This window comes from Callorhinchus milii, unplaced genomic scaffold (assembly GCF_018977255.1).
Source record: "Callorhinchus milii isolate IMCB2004 unplaced genomic scaffold, IMCB_Cmil_1.0 Scaffold25, whole genome shotgun sequence".
NCBI lineage: Eukaryota > Metazoa > Chordata > Chondrichthyes > Chimaeriformes > Callorhinchidae > Callorhinchus > Callorhinchus milii.
Genome location: NW_024704766.1, coordinates 7,552,366 through 7,569,974, shown reverse-complemented (window position 1 = coordinate 7,569,974; position 17,609 = coordinate 7,552,366). Strand labels below are relative to the sequence as shown.

The 17,609-nt window shown below is 50.9% G+C and overlaps 1 protein-coding gene across 2 annotated transcripts; it reads left to right on the top strand.

Annotated features, from left to right (window-relative positions):
• Positions 1-3,238: 3,238 nt before the first annotated feature.
• On the top strand, positions 3,239-15,854 carry LOC103171748 (sodium channel, voltage-gated, type II, beta). 2 transcript variants are annotated; one of them, XM_042343848.1, is made up of 5 exons: positions 3,239-3,443; positions 13,303-13,469; positions 13,936-14,146; positions 14,715-14,910; positions 15,606-15,854. In XM_042343848.1, exons 1-5 carry the CDS (start codon positions 3,359-3,361, stop codon positions 15,613-15,615), a joined length of 669 nt encoding a protein of 222 aa, XP_042199782.1. In that variant the 5' UTR covers positions 3,239-3,358; the 3' UTR covers positions 15,616-15,854. The 2 variants fall into 2 exon arrangements, with proteins under 2 accessions (XP_042199782.1, XP_042199783.1); XM_042343849.1 differs by lacking the exon at positions 15,606-15,854 and having other exon boundaries at positions 14,715-14,914.
• Positions 15,855-17,609: the final 1,755 nt, after the last annotated feature.

Genomic DNA, 17,609 nt, shown 5'->3' with positions numbered 1-17,609 from the left:
TTTTGACCAGGACCCGGGGGGGGGGAGGTGAGGGGGGAATGGGGGTTGGAGGGGAGTAGGGTGAACAAATACAGGGATCAAACACCTTGTGAATGAGAGATTGTAACCCCCCCCCACATGTGTGTGTGTGTGGTATGTAAGTGAGTGTGTGTGAGAGAAAGTGTATGTATGATAGTATGTATGTCTGTGTGGAGCAGTGTGTGAGTGTGTGTGGCTGTGAGGGTGTGTGTGCGAGGGTGTGTGGGAGGAGGGAGGGGTGTGAGTGTGTGTGGCTGTCTGTATGTGTAAGAGTGTGTAAATGAGGGTGTGTGGGGATGGGTGCGTGTGAATGTGTGTGTTTGAATGAGGGTGTGTGTGTGAAGGTGTATGAATGTGTGTGTGTGTGGGGAGGGGTGTGTGTGAGGGTATGTATGAGGGTGTGTGGGGCAATGGTGTGTGAGGGTGTGTGCTTGAGGGTGTGTGTCAGGGTGTGTGTGAGGGTGTATGTATGTGTGTGTGAGTGGGGAGGGGTGTGTGAGTGTATATATGTGCAGAGGGGTGTGTGTGAGTGGAGAGTTGTGTGTGAGTGTGCGTGTGTGAGCATACGTGAAAGTGCATGTGAATGCATGTGACTTTGTGAGAGTGCGAGTGTAAGTGTGTGAGTGGGGCGGTGTGTGCAAGTGGTGTGTGTGTGTGCGAGAGTGTGTGAGTGTGAAGGGAGAAGTGGTGAGTGTGTGATGGCAAAGCTAACCTGACCTCACTGCTCACTGATCCTTCCTCCTCCACCTCCGGCTGTTCCCGTGGCTGCCCAGTGTGAGTGGCGCTGGACATATACAACTTGTTCTTGGGGTCTAAAGTGGTGATAGATTATCTAACAGGAATCCACTGCTTTGTCACACTGATCCTGGCACCTCTCGCACACTCACTGCTTCATAAACACCTCCCTCCTCCTCCCCTCTCTCCCCCCTCCCCTCTCTCCCCCCTCCCCTCTCTCCCCCTTCCCCTCTCCTCCCCTCTCTCCCCACTCCCCTCTCTCCCCCTTCCCCTCTCCTCCCCTCTCTCCCCCCTCCCCTCTCTCCCCCCTCCCCTCTCCTCCCCTCTCTCCCCCCTCCCCTCTCTCCCCCCTCCCCTCTCTCCCCCCTCCCCCACCATCTTTCCCTGTGCCCTTTCTCACAGCAATTGAAGGTGGATTGTGAGGCTGGATTTGTGCCATCTGGGCTTTAGTTTTGAGGGAGCGGAGGTGACTGTTATACCAGGGGGAGTGGGTTGATTTGGAGACAGACCTGGATTTCGGGGAGGGGGGCAAGAGAGTTGAGCGTAACAGAGAGACAATCGGTTAGCAGCTTGATGGCTCCATCAGGATCACTGGGAATGGAAGTCCAGAAGGAGAAGAGATCCGAGGAAGAGAGGGACTCGGTTAGAAGCTTTTTCTAAAGCTGGAAAAAGATGGTGGAGAGTTTGGAAGAGGGGAGGGGAATGCAGGAGGAGAGAGAGATGAGGAAATGGTCAGACATGACCTTGTCTGTGGACAGACTAGAGATGTCAAGGCCGTAAGTGATGATGAGGTCGAGGGGGTGGCCACGGTCGTGGGTCAGGGAGCTGATGTGGAGGGTGAGGTTTAGCGAGGAGAGGAGGGCAGTGAAGTCGGAGGAGATGAGGGAAGGGGAGTTTAGGTGAAGGTTGAAATCACCCATTATGATTAGGTGGTCAGTGCAGAGGCGGAGGGAGAAGGAGGGAGGAGATGTCAGGGATGAAGGAACCAGATGGTTTGGGAGGATGATAAATGAGGATGATTTTGAAGGAAAGGGAGGGAGGGTACAGGGTTACGTGTTCAAAAGAGAGGAAGGAACTGGAGGAATAGGGGGATAGAGTGAGGGACGTTTGGGAGATGAGGGCCACCCCCACCACAGTGTCAGTTTGGCCGGGGGATGTGGGGGGTGGGGTACGGTCTGGTGAAAGGTGTAGCCGGGGGTGGGGGAAGAGGCTTCGATCAGGGAGACAGGATCACCAGGGGTCAGACAGGTTTCAGTGAGCCTAAGAGTGTCGATGTTATCATTCAGGATGAGACCATGGATCATGAGGGCTTTATTGGAGAGGGAGCAGAAATTTTGGAAAGAAATGTGAGCTGGTGGAGGAGGGAGGGAAGGGAGGGTTTTAGGCTCTGGGGGAGAATTGACCGTGAAGGGTGGGGGAGTTGGGAAGGGTTAGGAAAACATGTCACGTGGACAAGGGAGGGGTGTTTGCCTTTTGGAGGTGGGTGAGGGATCTGTGTCGGGAGAGTCAGTGATGGGGCAGTTGGAGGGGGCTGCTTTGGGACAACCATTGCCCAGAGCCACAATGGACCTGGCAGAGGATGCCCAAGCTAGAGCAGGGGAGGCAGTGATGGGGTCCAGGAGAGAGAAGGCGAGGAGGGCAGTGGGATAGAAAGACTAATTGGAAGTAGTGGAGGGTGGGGAGTAGAAAGGGAGCATTTTCGGAGGGGAGGTGCGGCTTGGGTCAGGGTAGCAGCCAAAACACGGACATGGAGACTGGGAGCAGGCATTTAAGGGGCATACCCTGGGACATGGTGGCCATGGGAGGCTAAAGAATACACTCACACGGACACACATACACACACGCAGACATATACACACACAGACATATACACATACACAGACAGATATACACACAGACACACACATACACACTCACGCATACACAGACATATACACACATTTATACACACACAGACAAATAACATACACAGACATATAGAATTGTACAGCACAAAAAGAGGCCATTCGGCCCATCGAGTTTGTGCCGGCATACATACACATACATAGACACATATACACACACACTACACAGACATATATACACACACATACGCAGACACATATACACACACATGCACAGACATATACACACACATACACAGACACATATACACATACACACAGCCATACACACACACACACATACATACACACATACACAGACATATACAAACACACATATACACACACATACACATACACACACAGACACATATATACACACATACATAACACACATACATATACACACAGACATAACATACATATATACACACACAGACATATACACATACACACACACAAACACAGACATCTACACACACATATACATACACAGCATATAGACATACATATACACACACACAGACACATAAACACACACACAGACACATATACAGATACCTAAACACACACACAGACACATATACACACACACACAGACACATACACACACACAGACATACACACACACAGAAAGAACCAGCCATATTGCACAAGGCACGTCCCAGCCCCAGCCCAGTCTGTCTCTGCTCTACTCTGTGTGTAGCCGCCGGGAGGAGAGGATGAGAGTTGCTTTCCCACCTTCTCCATCACCCCTGAGGGTTTGGACCCGAGGCTTTCTCCTTGTCCTGCTGTCCAGCGCCTGGGGTAAGTCAACCGGCCAGCCTTACCTTCTCCATCTCTCCCTCTATCTCCTTCCCTCTCCTCTCTTCAGCACAGCAGCATCTGACAAGCTGCAGCCTTAACCCACTTAATTTGGGTCCTCATCACTGCAAATTAGCTCTCTACATGTTTGTGTATGTGTGTGTGTGTGTGTGTTTGTATGTATGTATATATGTGTGTGTGTGTCTCTCTATGTCTGTGTGTGTCTCTACATGTGTGTGCCTCTGTGTATCAATCACTTTATACATCACAAAACAAGCCTTAAAAATATGTCATCCCTCTGAAGCCAATTACCCATTCCCTGGCTGTGTGCGTATATATATATATCTTATTTCTATTTGTATATATCAAATAATACGTTTGATATATTTATCAGATTAAATAATACATTTAAAATGGGATTTTCTTTTGCAATTGCCTCTCTACCTACCCGTTATTTACAGTGTTTATGATGCGTTTAAACACTCTCCTTTAAATTGTTAATCATAAATAAAACATATGTTTATGTGGATTGTATAGAGATCAAAGATCTCCTTAATCTGCTGGTGGGTAAATGTTGTGTGTGTCACTGGCTCGAACTCAGCGCCATTTAATGCCTGGGGTAAGGCAGAAACCTTAAACATCTCTCTCTCTCTCTCTCTCTCTCTCCAGCCGGGAGCACAGGGTAAATGTAGGGTTTGCAAAGACAATATAACTTCAGATATTGGGGGGAGAGGCAGCCACTCCCCCCCCCACCCCACACACACTAAGGAAGATAAGGGGGGAGAAAGACACACACACACTCACTCGTAATAGGTGGGGAGAGAGAGAGACGCACACATACCCTGCACTAATTAAAGCCTATTTTTGGTACCATTCTCAGCTTCTAAACTTAACTCACTATCTTACAGTGCAGGCTGATGCTCCAGTGTAGCACTGGGGGAGGGGAAAGGGAAAGGGGGTGGAGTGCTGCTTTGGGGGTTGCTGTTCTTTGATAAGACTTCAAACTGTGCCCTGTTCAGACAGACATCAACAATCCTATGGGGATGTCAGAAAAGAGACAGGAGATGCCTCCCTCTGGTGACCTGCCCGACAATCTCCCCAGATACATCACTCATTTCATGTCTGTGTGTAAAATTACTGCCATGTTTGTCAACCAACACACAGTCACTACACTGTGCATCAACTCCCTGCGAAGTTCTTCAGACATAGTGACGTTATAACTGAATTATTATTTTATCTGTTTATTGAGTCAGGTAGTGACTGCGGGTTGTGTGTGTTATTGTTTGCGTCTGTGTGTGTGTCTCTGTGTGCGCGTCTGTGTATGTGTGTGGAGGGGGGTTGGCGGTGGACGCTGCAATTAATTAATTCTCATAAGGAATCTCAGTGAGGTTACACAGCTTAGGTTGGCAAGAGCCAAGGCTTGGGGGGGGGGGAGCCCAGAGTATACGTTGGGGAAATCTGCTGGAGTCTGACCAGCTAAAACCGTCCAGTTTGCCATTGATTGAATGGTAAGCTTTCCCACTGCTTGTCCAGCTAGAACCACAATTGTTTTGGGCTTTGATTTAAACATCAGATTAAATTATAATTAAACAAGAGTTTCAGTGTTAGTCATACCTCCCAATGCATAGCTACCCTCCCATGAGTTACTGAGCAACTCAACAAAATTGATGCCCAACCAGCCCATCCTTAGATTAGTGGAGTTGGGAAGCTCAGCGGTTCGATTCCCGGCAGGCCAAAACGTTAGACAAGTTTCCTTACTCCACACGCTGTTTACCTAGCAGTAAGTAGGAACCCTATCTCTCCCTCCTCCCTCACCACCATCGTTCGCAAACTCAAACCCACCACCTGCTCCCTCGATCCCATCCCCACCTCTCTCCTCATCTCCCAGCTCGACCTTCTTACCCTCTCCTGTCCGACGTCATCAACCTCTCCCTGTCCACCAGTTCAGTTCCCGCCCCCCTAAAAACAGCCGTCATCACCCGCATCCTGAAAAACCTTCCCTGGACCCATCCCTCCTCTCCAGCTATCCCCCATCTCTAACCTCCCATTTCTCTCCAAGGTCCTGGAACGTCCCAGCTCTGCTCTTTTCTCTCTCGCCATTCTCTCTTTGAACCCCTCCAATCCGGCTTCCGCTCTGCCGACAGCACTGAAACAGCCCTGGGGGTCAAAGTCACTAATGACATTCTGAACATTTGTGACAGGACTCCCTCTGTCTCTTTGTCCTCCTCGACCTCTCTGCCGCCTTCAACACTGTCGACCACTCCATCCTCATACACCGCCTCTCCTCCTTACTTAATCTTCGCGGACCTGCCCTTGCCTGGCTCGATTCCTGTCTCTCTCACCGTCTCCACTTTGTTGCCTCTAACGGTTTCTCCTCCAGCCCCCGCACTGTCACGTCTGGCGTCCCCCAGGGCTCTGTCCTTGTCTCCTCTTTAATATCTACATGGTCCCCCTCGGTGACATCATCCGCAGACATGGGGTCAACTTCCACATGTATGGGATGACACCCAACTCTATCTTTCTGCCTCCACCCTCAACTCCAGGACCACTGCTGTCCTGACAGACTGTCTGTCGGACATCAAGTCCTGGATGAGGGCAAATTTCCTACAGTTGAATGTGAATAAGACTGAGACCCTCCTGATTGGCTCAAACCAGCGCCTCCGCACCTCAGGCTCCGGCAACATCACCCTCCATGGTTGGACACTACAACTCACCGCCAGTCAGGAACCGAGGTGTCTTGTTTGACCCTCAACTGTCTTTTCTCCTCCACATCCAAGCCTTGACCCGCTCGGCCTTCCCTCACCTCCGTAACATGGCCCGACTCTGCCACTACCTCACCCCTCAGGCCACTGAAACTCTTGTTTATCCATTCATCATCTCCAGGCTCGACTACGCAAACACCCTGCGTGTCGGCCTTCCCAACTCCTCCCTCCACAGACTGCAGATAATCCAGAACTAACTTTGCAGCCCGTGTCCTCTTCCACACCAAACTCTGTGACCCCATCTCCCCCACTCTCGCCCGACTCCATTGGCTCCTTATCCTTCAGAGGATCCAGTTCAAGATCCTGGTCCTCACATACAAAGTCCTCCATGGCCTCGCCCCACCCTACCTCTGCCACCTCCTAACCCCCTACCAACCCGCCCGTTCCCTCTGCTCAGCCGGCTCTGGCTGCTCCACGTCCCCCGACCCACCCGCCCCACCATTGGCGGGAGAGCCTTCAGCCACTCTGCCCCCAACCTCTGGAATTCCATCCCCCAATCACTCCGCCTCACCCCCTCCTTAACCTCCTTCAAGTCCCACCTCTAGACTCTCCTCTTCGACCATACCATTGGTCACTCTCCCCGACCCCAGCTCGGGTCTGAAATGCTGTCACTGTCCATACAAATATAATCCTGTTGTTGTTAGTCGATTGGCGGAACACGTTTCCGGGTGTAATAATCCCATACTGTGTCTCTAACCCTGACCTGGGAGTGTGGACGCACAGTGATAACCTGACAGGGCCCCATTTCTGCTGTAGAAATAAACAATTGCATCACCTTCCGCACACAGCAGCTCCTGATCTTGTGAATTAACTGGAACGTTTCCAGAAGAAACATGTACTCAAGAATCCTCACAAACACATCAACTGAAATTTTCTTCTATATAAATGTTATAAAGGCACTATATAAATGTTAATTGTTTTTTGCTGTGATGGAGAGAAATTATATAACAGATGTTTATCCACAGCTGGAGGACATTCGATGATGTAATTCTCTGTTGTCATGGTCCCATGTGGCTGTCTGTATCTGTGTGCCTGTGTCTGGCTATGCGTTGAGTGTGTGTGTTGGTTGGTCAATGTTTGTGAGTGTGTGTCTATGTGTGTTGGAATATGTATCTATCACCCCCATCCTCGCCCGACTCCACTGGCTTTCCATCACACAGAGGATACAGTTCAAGATCCTGGTCCTCACCTTCAAAGCCCTCCATGGTCTTGCTCCCCCCTACCTCTCCGACCTCCTAACCCCCTACCATCCTGCTCGCTCCCTCCCCTCAGCGGGCTCCGGCCTGCTTCATGTCTGCCGCCTGGCCCGCCCATCATTAGCAGGCGGGCCTTCTGCCACTCTGACCCCCACTCTGGAACTCTACTCCACAGTTCCTCCATCTCACCCCTTCCCTCACTTCTTTCAAGACCAGTCTCAACACCCTCCGCTTCCACCGTGCCTTCGGTTACTCTCCTTCTCCCCCCTGCCCTCCACCAGCCCCGATAACGACCCCCAGCTCAGATCCGAAACAATGATTTTGTTGTTGTTGGGGATGTATGTATGTCGGGGTGTATGTCTGTACGTGTGTGTATGTCGGGGTGTGTGTTATGTGTATGTCAAGGTGTGAGTGTGTATGTTGGGGGGTGTGAATGTGTATGTTGGGGCGTGTGTGTGTGTATATCGGGGTGTGTGTATATTGGGGTGTGTGTATGTCAGGGTGTGTGTGTATGCTGGGGTCTGTGTGTGTATCCCGGGATGTGTGTTTATGCTGGGGTGTGTGTATATGTCAGGGGGTGTGTATGTGTGTGCGCTGGGGTATGTGTGTATATGTCGGGTGTGTGTGTGTATGCCAGGATAGGTGTATGCTGGGTGTGTATGCTGGGGTGTGTGTGTGTGTATGCCAGGGTGTACTTGCATGTGTGTATGTCAAGGCGTGTCTGTGTATGTCGGGGCGCGCGTGTGTGTCGGGGCGCGCGTGTGTCGGGGCGCGCGTGTGTGTCGGGGCGCGCGTGTGTGTCGGGGCGCGCGTGTGTGTCGGGGCGCGCGTGTGTGTCGGGGCGCGCGTGTGTGTCGGGGCGCGCGTGTGTGTCGGGGCGCGCGTGTGTGTCGGTGTGTGTATGTCCATGTGTATGCCGGTGTGTGTGTGTGTTCGTGTGCCTGTGTATGCTGGGGTGTGTGTTAATGCCAGGGTGTGCATGCGTGTGTATGCAGGGGTGTGCGCATGTGTGTGAATGCCGGGGTGTGTTCATGTGTATGCCAGAATGTGCATGTGTGTATGCTGGGGTGGGTGGGTATGCTGGTGTGTGTGTGTGTATGCCAGGATGTGCGTGTATGTATGTATGCTGAGGTGGGTGTGTATGCTGGGGTTTGTGTGTATGCCAGGGTATGTGTGTGTGTATATGCTGGGGTGTACGAGCATGTGTATGCACCAGGGTGTGCTCATGTATATGCTGGGCTGTGCGCATGCGTGTGTGTGTATATGCAGAGGTGTCCGTCTGTGTATGCTGGGGTGTGTGTGTGTATGCCGGCATGTGTGTATGTCGGGGTGTGGGTATTTCAGGGGATGCACGTGTGTGTGCGTCGGGGTGTGCGCGGCAATGTGTGTGGCAGGGTCGATGTGCGCGCATTGGTGTGTGTGCGCGCCCGTCGGGTTGTGTGTGCGCGTGCACATGACGGGGTATGCGTGTTATAGCGGGGTGTGTGTGGCGGGATGCGTGGGTGTGTGTGGCGGGCTGCGCGGGTGTCGAAATGCGCATATGTGCGCGTATGTCGGGGTGTGTACGTATGTCGGGGTGTGCGCGTATGTCGGGGTGTGCGTATGTGCGTGTATGTCGGGGTGTGCGTATGTGTGTGTATGTCGGGGTGTGCGTATGTCGGGGTGTGTGTATGTGTGCGTATGTCAGGGTGTGTGTATGTTGAGGTGTGTGTACGTGTGTGTCTACCTTCCGGTCACACTCATCACTTTCACATCATACTGAGCTTCTGTTGCAGCTGATTTACGGTACGGGGGAGGGGAGCATGGCGGGGGGGGGGGGGCGGCATAATAATAATAATAATCCTGCATTTGATATAGCGCTTTTCACGTCGGGAGGACGTCCCAAAGCACTTCACAGAACAACTGTAAAGTGAATTGACTGTATATTTGTGGGCGAACGCGGCAGCCAATTGCGCACAGCAATGTCCCACAAACAGTCGTGGATTGAAAATGACCAATTTATTATTGTTTTTGGTTTTGGAGGGATTATTATTAGGCTCTGTGTGGAGTAAGGAAACTTGCCCAAGGTTTCGCCCTCTGCCTGGAATTGAACTCAGGTCTCTCACTTGCAAAGCGAGTGCTCTAACCACTGAGCTACAGGACTCCACGAGGGAGGAGAGGGGGAAAGGGGCCGCTCGCTCTCCCCCTACCCCCAGCTCCTGCACAGAAACCCTCCTCTGCTCTGTCCGCCTCCAACTGCAGTTGTGGATACGATAATAACATTGAAACTATTTTTAGCTCCAAAACGGCTCAATCCTGCGCCAGGGACTCGGGGAGAGAGTTAACATGAGCCGAGTCAGTGCAGGACACGCTGACTAGTGCAAATGCACAGACATGTATCCACACACGTACACACCGACGTTTATCCAGAGACACACATATGCAGCCGTGTGTCAAAATGTACATGTAAACGTGGATAATGTACCCCATCATACACATGCTCCTGCACACAGGCAACTACACACGCGCACACATCACCTACACGCATGCGCACAGTAAAACACACATGCTCCTGCACACATGCAACTAGACACAGTGACGCGATACCTACACGGACACACTGTCAGCGCGGAGTGAATACATTAGTGTGACCGGCGGCCGCGGATACTGCTCATCAATGGAACATTCACTGCAGTCAGCCCAGAAGCAGTTAACCCCTTCACTCCCTGACCCCACCGTCACCTACCTGGGCCTACCTGGCAAGCGAGAGGACGTGGGTTTGATTCCAAACATTTAGGCAAGTTTCCTTACTTCACACACACACCTGTGTTTACCCGACTGTAAGTGGAAACCCGGTTGTTAATCGATTGGCGGATCGCTTTCCAGGAGTAATTATCCCTTAAGAAAAAGAAATTTGGTGACTCACTTTGTATGCTGCTGTACGCAAATGGGGACGCAGCGAGAGAGATGGACTGTAGAGCGACAGGGAGGGTGAGAGCCTGAGGTTGTCAGGCCACATAATAATAATAATCTGAGCATTTGATGCAGCGCCTCATCACGTCTCCGAGACATCTCAAAGCGCTTCACGGAATATAGTGTAAAGTATAGTGACTGTATCTTGAGGGCGAAACGCGGCAGCCAATTGCGCACAGCAACGTCCCCACAAACAGTCGTGGATTGAATCACCAAATTTATTTTTCTTAAGAGATTATTACCCTCGAAAAGCGACCCATCAATCGACTAACAACCGGTTTCCACTTACAGCCGGGTAAACAGAATAATAATAATAATCTTTGCATTTGATATAGCGCTGTTCACGTCGGGAGGACGTCCCAAAGCCCTTCACAGAACACACTGTAAAGTGAATTGACTTTATATTTGTGGGCGAACGCGGCAGCCGATTGCGCACAGCAATGTCCCACAAACAGTCGTAGATTGAAAATGACCAATTTATTATTGTTTTTGGTTTTGGAGGGATTATTATTAGGCTCTGTGTGGAGTAAGGAAACTTGCCCAAAGTTTCACCCTCTGCCTGGAATTGAACTCAGGTCTCTCACTTGCAAAGCGAGTGCTCTAACCACTGAGCTACAGGACTCCGAGCGTGTGTGGAGTAAGGAAACTTGCCTAAATATTCGGAATGAAATCCGGGTCCTCTCGCTGAGCGTTACATTCCGGGACTCAAAAGAGTGTGCGAGCGAGCAGATGTGCAAGGGAGTGGGGGTGCGAGTGAGCGAGTTGTGGTGAGCGAGGCACTCACATGATACACCGATCCTCCAGCGCATCCTTGGGACGAGATGTTTAAACCATCGTCTGTCTGAATGCACCACTTCAAGCAGATGTTCAAAGATCCCCACGCGACGATTGGAAAGGAGACGGGAGTTCCTCCTGGTTTCCTGGCCCCTAATCCTCCTCCCGCCTGTGTAGTGACCTCTTGTATCTACAGACCCCCAGTCACTCCACCTGCCAGGAGTCGCTGTGACGGTACCTGAAATAATTCAGCGTTCAGGGCATTCTGTAAAAAACAAACAGATTGGCCCATTCGGAGGGTCTGTGATGGCCAGAGACTGGGAGGGCGGAGGGAAGGCTTGGACCTTAATTTGACGTCACTTGACCATGATCAGTGACTCTGCTTGTACTCAGCGCTCGCTCTGGCTCCAGGTCGGGGCTGGTGAGAGCCGCCACTCCTCCCGGTAACCGGCGCTAATCGTACCGAACCTCTTCACCACCACAAGACACCTCGCATGTCCTGTCCGCGGTGCTCGCCATCTCACGGGGGACAAGGCACGAGACTTGGTCCCAATGCTCGAGGGGTTGAGGTGTTGCCAGTTAACAGGGAACATAGGAACAAGGGAAGGTCATTCAGCCCTTTGAGCCTGTTCTGCCATTCTATTAGATCATGGCTGTGTAGCTCATTCCAACCTTTGTCAGAAGTTCTGACAGACAGACAGGGCAAGGTAGGAAGGCAGGGCAGGGCAGGGCAGGGCAACAACAACAACAACAAAATTACATTTGTATAGCGCCTTTCACGTCGGGAGGACAACCCAGTTGGGGAGGGCAGGCAGTAGTTAATGTAACAGTGACTGGAGTGTGCTGTGCCCCTTGGGCAGACCTGGTGTTGGGTTATTCAGTGCTGGGGCTCCTCACTCTGATTGATGCTCAGCTCAGAAATACATTGATTTTTTTGAGGAATCTCACAGCGCAGCACCATGCAAGTCAACCTGCCCCGAGCACCCCCCACACAGACACACGCAGCACCCCCCACACACAAAGCCAATCCCCCCACCCCACACAGCCCCCCCCCACACACAAAGCCCACCCTCCCCCCACACAAACACATACAGCACCCCCCCATACAAACAGACCCACACAGCACCCCCACACCACACGCCCCCTCCCACATACACAGCCCACCCCACACACATACCACCGCCCCCACACACACATACACACACAGCCCACTCACACAGCCCACCCCCATACAGCCCCCCCTTAATTAACAGTGAGATTTTCCCCTCAGGACCCGTGGGATCGAGATCTTCTGACAGAAACAGACTCACTTGATGGCAGTGATTCCAAGGTCACACAACGGGTTTGGGTGAAAAACGCCCTTCGGAATTTGTTGTTGTACCATTTTGTCTCATCCTTCCAGACCCCCCCCTCCCCGTCCGCCCATCCCAGCTCTGGCTGTAGTTCAATCTGATTGTCCAGCGATTAAACATTGATCAATGCTTCGCTCACAAATGCTTCACGTTCCATCTCTTGGCAATCAGTCGCGCTCTGAGGCAGAGGGTTGTGGGCTCCAACCCCACATTGGGGCTTGAGCTGACAGTCTGGCCTCAACCTCCAACACAGAGCTGGGGGGGGGGGGGGGGTGATGGGTGGTATTGCATTGTCAGAGGTGCTGTCCTTGGGATGAGACATTAAACCAAAATCCCGTCTGTGCCCTTTTCAGGTGGATGTTAAAGATCCCACAGGATTGTCGGAAAAGAGAAGGTAGTTTCTCTCCCCCACCCCCAGTGTTCTGGCCGGCAAACTCCCTCCCCCCCACCAGATAAACGCCATGGGCTGTTTGTAGGTTGTTGCTGTGGGTGTGCAAACTGCCCTGTGTGCAATTGGCTGCCGCTTTTGGTCCACAAAACACAACAGTCAATTCACTTTACAGTGTATCCTGTGAAGCGCTTTGAGACGTCTTGACGACATGATGAAGCGTTGTGTCAAATGCAGGAATTATTATTATTATTACAAACACAGTCACTCCACATGACTGAAATCCACGCTCGCGCAGGGTAGCCTGGGGGCGGGTGGAGGTGACCAAAGGCACGGACAAAGAGGAAAGTCTTTGAAGATGGGGAAGGATATTAGAGTTAGGAGAGAGAGTTGTTCTCTTGGTGAAATCTCCCCTCTCTCCCCTCCGTGTCTCCCCAGTGAACCTCTGCTTCAGTATGGAGGTCACTGTGCCGGCCACCATCATCAGGCTGAATGGCACCTCGGTCAAACTGAGCTGCACCTTCAACTCCTGTTATAAGGTGGACAACAAGCAGTTCACCTTAAACTGGACTTACCAGGAGTGCAGCAACTGCACAGAGGAGCTGGTAAGTTACCCTTCATCTCAGCTTGTGGTGAGTGTGTGTCAGCCCGGCTCAGTGTGTGTGTGTGTGTATATATATAGTGTGTCAGCCCGGCTCAGTGTGTGTGTGTGTATATATAGTGTGTCAGCCCGGCTCAGTGTGTGTGTGTGTATATATAGTGTGTCAGCCCGGCTCAGTGTGTGTGTGTGTATATATATAGTGTGTCAGCCCGGCTCAGTGTGTGTATCATCCTAGCTCTGTGTGTGTGTGTGTGCGTGTGTGAGCCCAGCTCAGTGTGTGTGTATGTCAGTCCAGCTCAGTGCATGGTGCGTGTGTGTGAGCCCAGCCCAGTGTGTGTAGGGAAGTCACCGCACTTTACAGTGTATCCTATGAAGTGTTTTGAGACATCTCGAAGATATCATACGGAGTTATATCAAACACAAGGCGTATTATTATTAAGATCTGCCTTTCGCTCCCCTGTGGCCTGCAGTTTGCCCTGTACAGGCGTAAGATCATTATCCTGAAGACGGAGCAGTTCTGGGACCGGGTGGAGTGGTCAGGGAACCCCAACAAGAACGACGCCTCCGTCACCATCCACGAGCTACAGCTCAGCGATGAGGGTTATTACAACTGCCACGTGCTGAACCCCCCTGACAGGCACAAAGGCCTGGGCACCATCTACCTTAGCGTGGTCACAGAAGGTACACACACACACACCCGCGTGCGCACACACGCACACGGCCCACCAACGGCAACAGCCACACCTGCTAAACTAGCCTTTACAATTAACAGTGCTCAGTGTAGTGGTTAGTTCGCTCGTCGATAGTCGGATCACTTTCCATGGGTAACAATCTCTCCAAAACATTCGGTCACTCCACCCACGACTGTTTGTGGGACACTCACTGCTGTGCGCAATTGACTGCCATGTTTCGCCCACAAAAACAGTCACTACACTTTACAGTACATTCTGTGAAGCGCTTTGAGACGTCTCAACGATATGATATGCCACTGCATCCAATAAGAACATAAGAAATTGCTGGCGAAAGACCAAGATCCATCGAGTTCACCTTCCACCATCCCAGTCGTTTGACATGTCGTGTCCCAAACTGTATACTGTCTCCCCAGATATTATTTTCTAACAGAAATCCATCTAATTTCTTCTTGAAAAGATTATTATTATAATTAAGTGATAAGGCACTATATCAGACAAGGATTATTATTATAATAATTATGATGATTATTATCATTAATAATAATTTCCCACCTCAGAGCCACCGAAACGTGACTCCACTGTGGCCGTGATTGTGGGCTCTTCCATCGGAGGCTCCATTGCGGCCCTGAGCCTGACGTTAGTGGCTGTCAAGTGCGTGAGGAGGAAAAAGAAGCAGGATCTTCAGTCTGAAGACCAGAAGATGGAAGAAGAAGGGAAGACCGAGGGTGAAGAGAACGAGGAGGAAGGCACGAAGTAAGGTTCCCTCCAGCCCAGGTCTGTTCCACAGCCCAGCACAATCCGCATCTTACCTTCCATACACTAACCCCAATCCCGACCTGTACACAAACTCTCCGGTAAAATAGTATTTTATCACAATTAAGTATTAATTAATGTCTTCGAGGCACATGATCTGTTTCCCGCAGCATAGTAACTGAGTAATTCAGCTTTGAACTTTAGTACAGGAGCTCTGTAGTTTAGTGGTTAGAGTGCTCGCCTCGCAAGCGAGAGACCTGGGTTCGATTCCAGGGTCAGGGTGAAACCTTGGGCAACTTTCCCTACTCCACACGCCTCTGTTTATCTTGCAGTAAGTAGGAACCTGGTTGTTTAGTCGATTGGTGGATCGCTTTCCGGGGGTAATAATCCCTTCGAAATAAAAAAAAGTGTTTACTCAATCCATGACTATTTGTGGGACGTTTGCTGTGTGAATTTGGCTGCCACGTTTTACCCACAAAATACAGAGTCACTACACTTTACAATATATCCTGTGACAATCTTTGTGACGTCTCAACGATATGATAAGGTGCTGTATCAAATGCACGGATTATTATTACTATAATTTCAGATCACGTGCCCTTTTTGACAGTGTTACTAATTTCTGCCTATTTTGAGATAGAGGTTAATGTTTAGGATTCTTTTTCATTTTTTCCCCCCCCTCTCCCTCTCTGCAGGCAGCAGTGACTCCCGGGATGAGCCACCGACTGAGAACGTAAAAGTTTAAACCGTTTCCTGCCACAAAGTTACGGATCTGTGTATCTCCCTGCGAGTTCAGCTTCACTCTGCCTGCACCACCTGCTCTGCTTTGCTCCAGACACTGAACGCTGTATTGCTCTGAGTTTTCCCTTTCGTCGCTCCCTCCCTGCCTACGCGCCGCATCCCATCAGAAATGCGACGCTCCCCCACCCCCCCCACACACACACGCACGCAGTGTGTCACTGTCACCCACCCCCGCAGTACATACTGCACTGGCCAGTGTCATTAGTTGATTTGATTATAATTAGGAATGCTGCAGTGCATGCTTTGCTTTGGCTCGTCAGGGGTGTGGTGGCAGCCCAGTCATTACTGTGAAGTGGTCACTGCATGGTGGTTGTCATTGCATTTGCTGCAAGTCAAGTTTTGTTTCTTGTCCTAACAATTGCCTCAGACCATCTGCTCGGAAGGTGTGGGGGTCTCTCTCTCTCTCTCCAATCTCCAATCACAGGCCAGTGTTCCCTAGGGACTCCCGAGATCCACACTCCTTTTTTCCTGAGAGCTCACACCATGGAATTCTCAACACGGGTTGGGGGGGACCATTGGGAGGGTGAGTGGGGAGAATTGGGGGGCAGGGGTAAACAACTGGATTGGAAGTTGTGTCTCTCTGGTCCTGAGTGTGGGGACCATTCTCTTCGAGTCTTAACTGAACACGAACCTTGCAGACTAAGTTCTTGTAGGGACCACCCACAAACGAGAGGCTTTTCTCTTTTAACGTCACTGTCAATTTGTGCCAATTTGTGTGGGTAATGTTTTGTGCTGTGGACTATGTGACCTGATTGATTAGCAGCTGGACTGAGAATGACCCACGGCCAAGAAGTGGTTTGGCCCACAACGAAGTCCTTTCTCGCCGTGTCTGAGTTGGATTGGTGAGAGCCTGGGTCCCAGGGCAGAGAGGATTAGCTCACGTCCTCACCTCACCGCGGTGGGTGGGTCGCACTTGCCAGCCTTGGGCACTCACATTGAGACCGGACCACCACGTCAGGGAGGACCTGCACCTCACAGCTCAACAGACTCTGAGTGGGAGGGTGGGTGAGGGGAGAGAGATATCATCCTGTGATGTGATAATTAACACATCTTTCCAAGTTCAACCTTGCTGATGATTAATGACAGATATGGATCTGACTCCACCTCCTGCAAACCCCCCCCCTTCTAACCACCCTCCACACATTGCCTCACAATGGTTAAGCCAAAGCCACTTTGTGAAGACATATCTCAGCACTCAATTCAATACCAATAGATCGTCTTCAGGCCCAACCAACACGCACTTGGCTCGCATCAGCTCCACACTGTGCTGGGGGGGGAAATGGGGAGTGGGGAGGGGAAGGGAACACACACAAGCCCAGAAGGTATGTGTAAACGCAGCCAATCAGAGCCCAGCTCTGGGCACACAGCACCTACCTGTATAAGGACAAGTTCCCTCGGTGTGACTCCCCAGGTCATGTCTCTGAGAGGTCAGCGCCGAACACTGAGAGAAGTAAAGAATCAAAGATTTTAATGAAGAAAACGAGAAGAAGCTTTAAGTAAAAAAAACAAAAATCAACTTTTTATAACTTTTTTCACCTTGGTTTTGCCTTTGGGGGAGGAGGAGGAGGCTTCGTTTGATAAGTGGGTTTAACATGAAGGAACCGTCAAGTTAAATGCAGAATTGTTGGTTATATAATAAAATAAATGTGATTGAAGCAAAGGTTTGTTGTGTACTGCTAACGTGAGTTTGACTTGGTTACTAATGGTAATGGGTGGCAACTGGCGACCCGCAGGCCACATCTGGCCCCTGGGCCAATTTCATCCACCCACCCCCTCTCCCTCCTCTCCCTCACCCTCCTCATCCCTCCATTTCATCTGGCCCACCCGCTCCCTCCAGAACCCGTAATGTTATGTTACTAGAAAGGAAACCACATCAATATTGCTTATGCGGTCCACAG

What these genes read in the sequence shown, in the direction of transcription:
- LOC103171748 (XM_042343848.1), top strand. Translation starts at nt 3,359, where the DNA reads ATGAGAGTTGCTTTCCCACCTTCTCCATCACCCCTGAGGGTTTGGACC. An exon ending in CCTGCTGTCCAGCGCCTGGG is followed by an intron (nt 3,444 to 13,302) that starts GTAAGTCAACCG and finishes GTGTCTCCCCAG; the next exon opens with TGAACCTCTGCTTCAGTATG. An exon ending in CCTTAGCGTGGTCACAGAAG is followed by an intron (nt 14,147 to 14,714) that starts GTACACACACAC and finishes TTCCCACCTCAG; the next exon opens with AGCCACCGAAACGTGACTCC.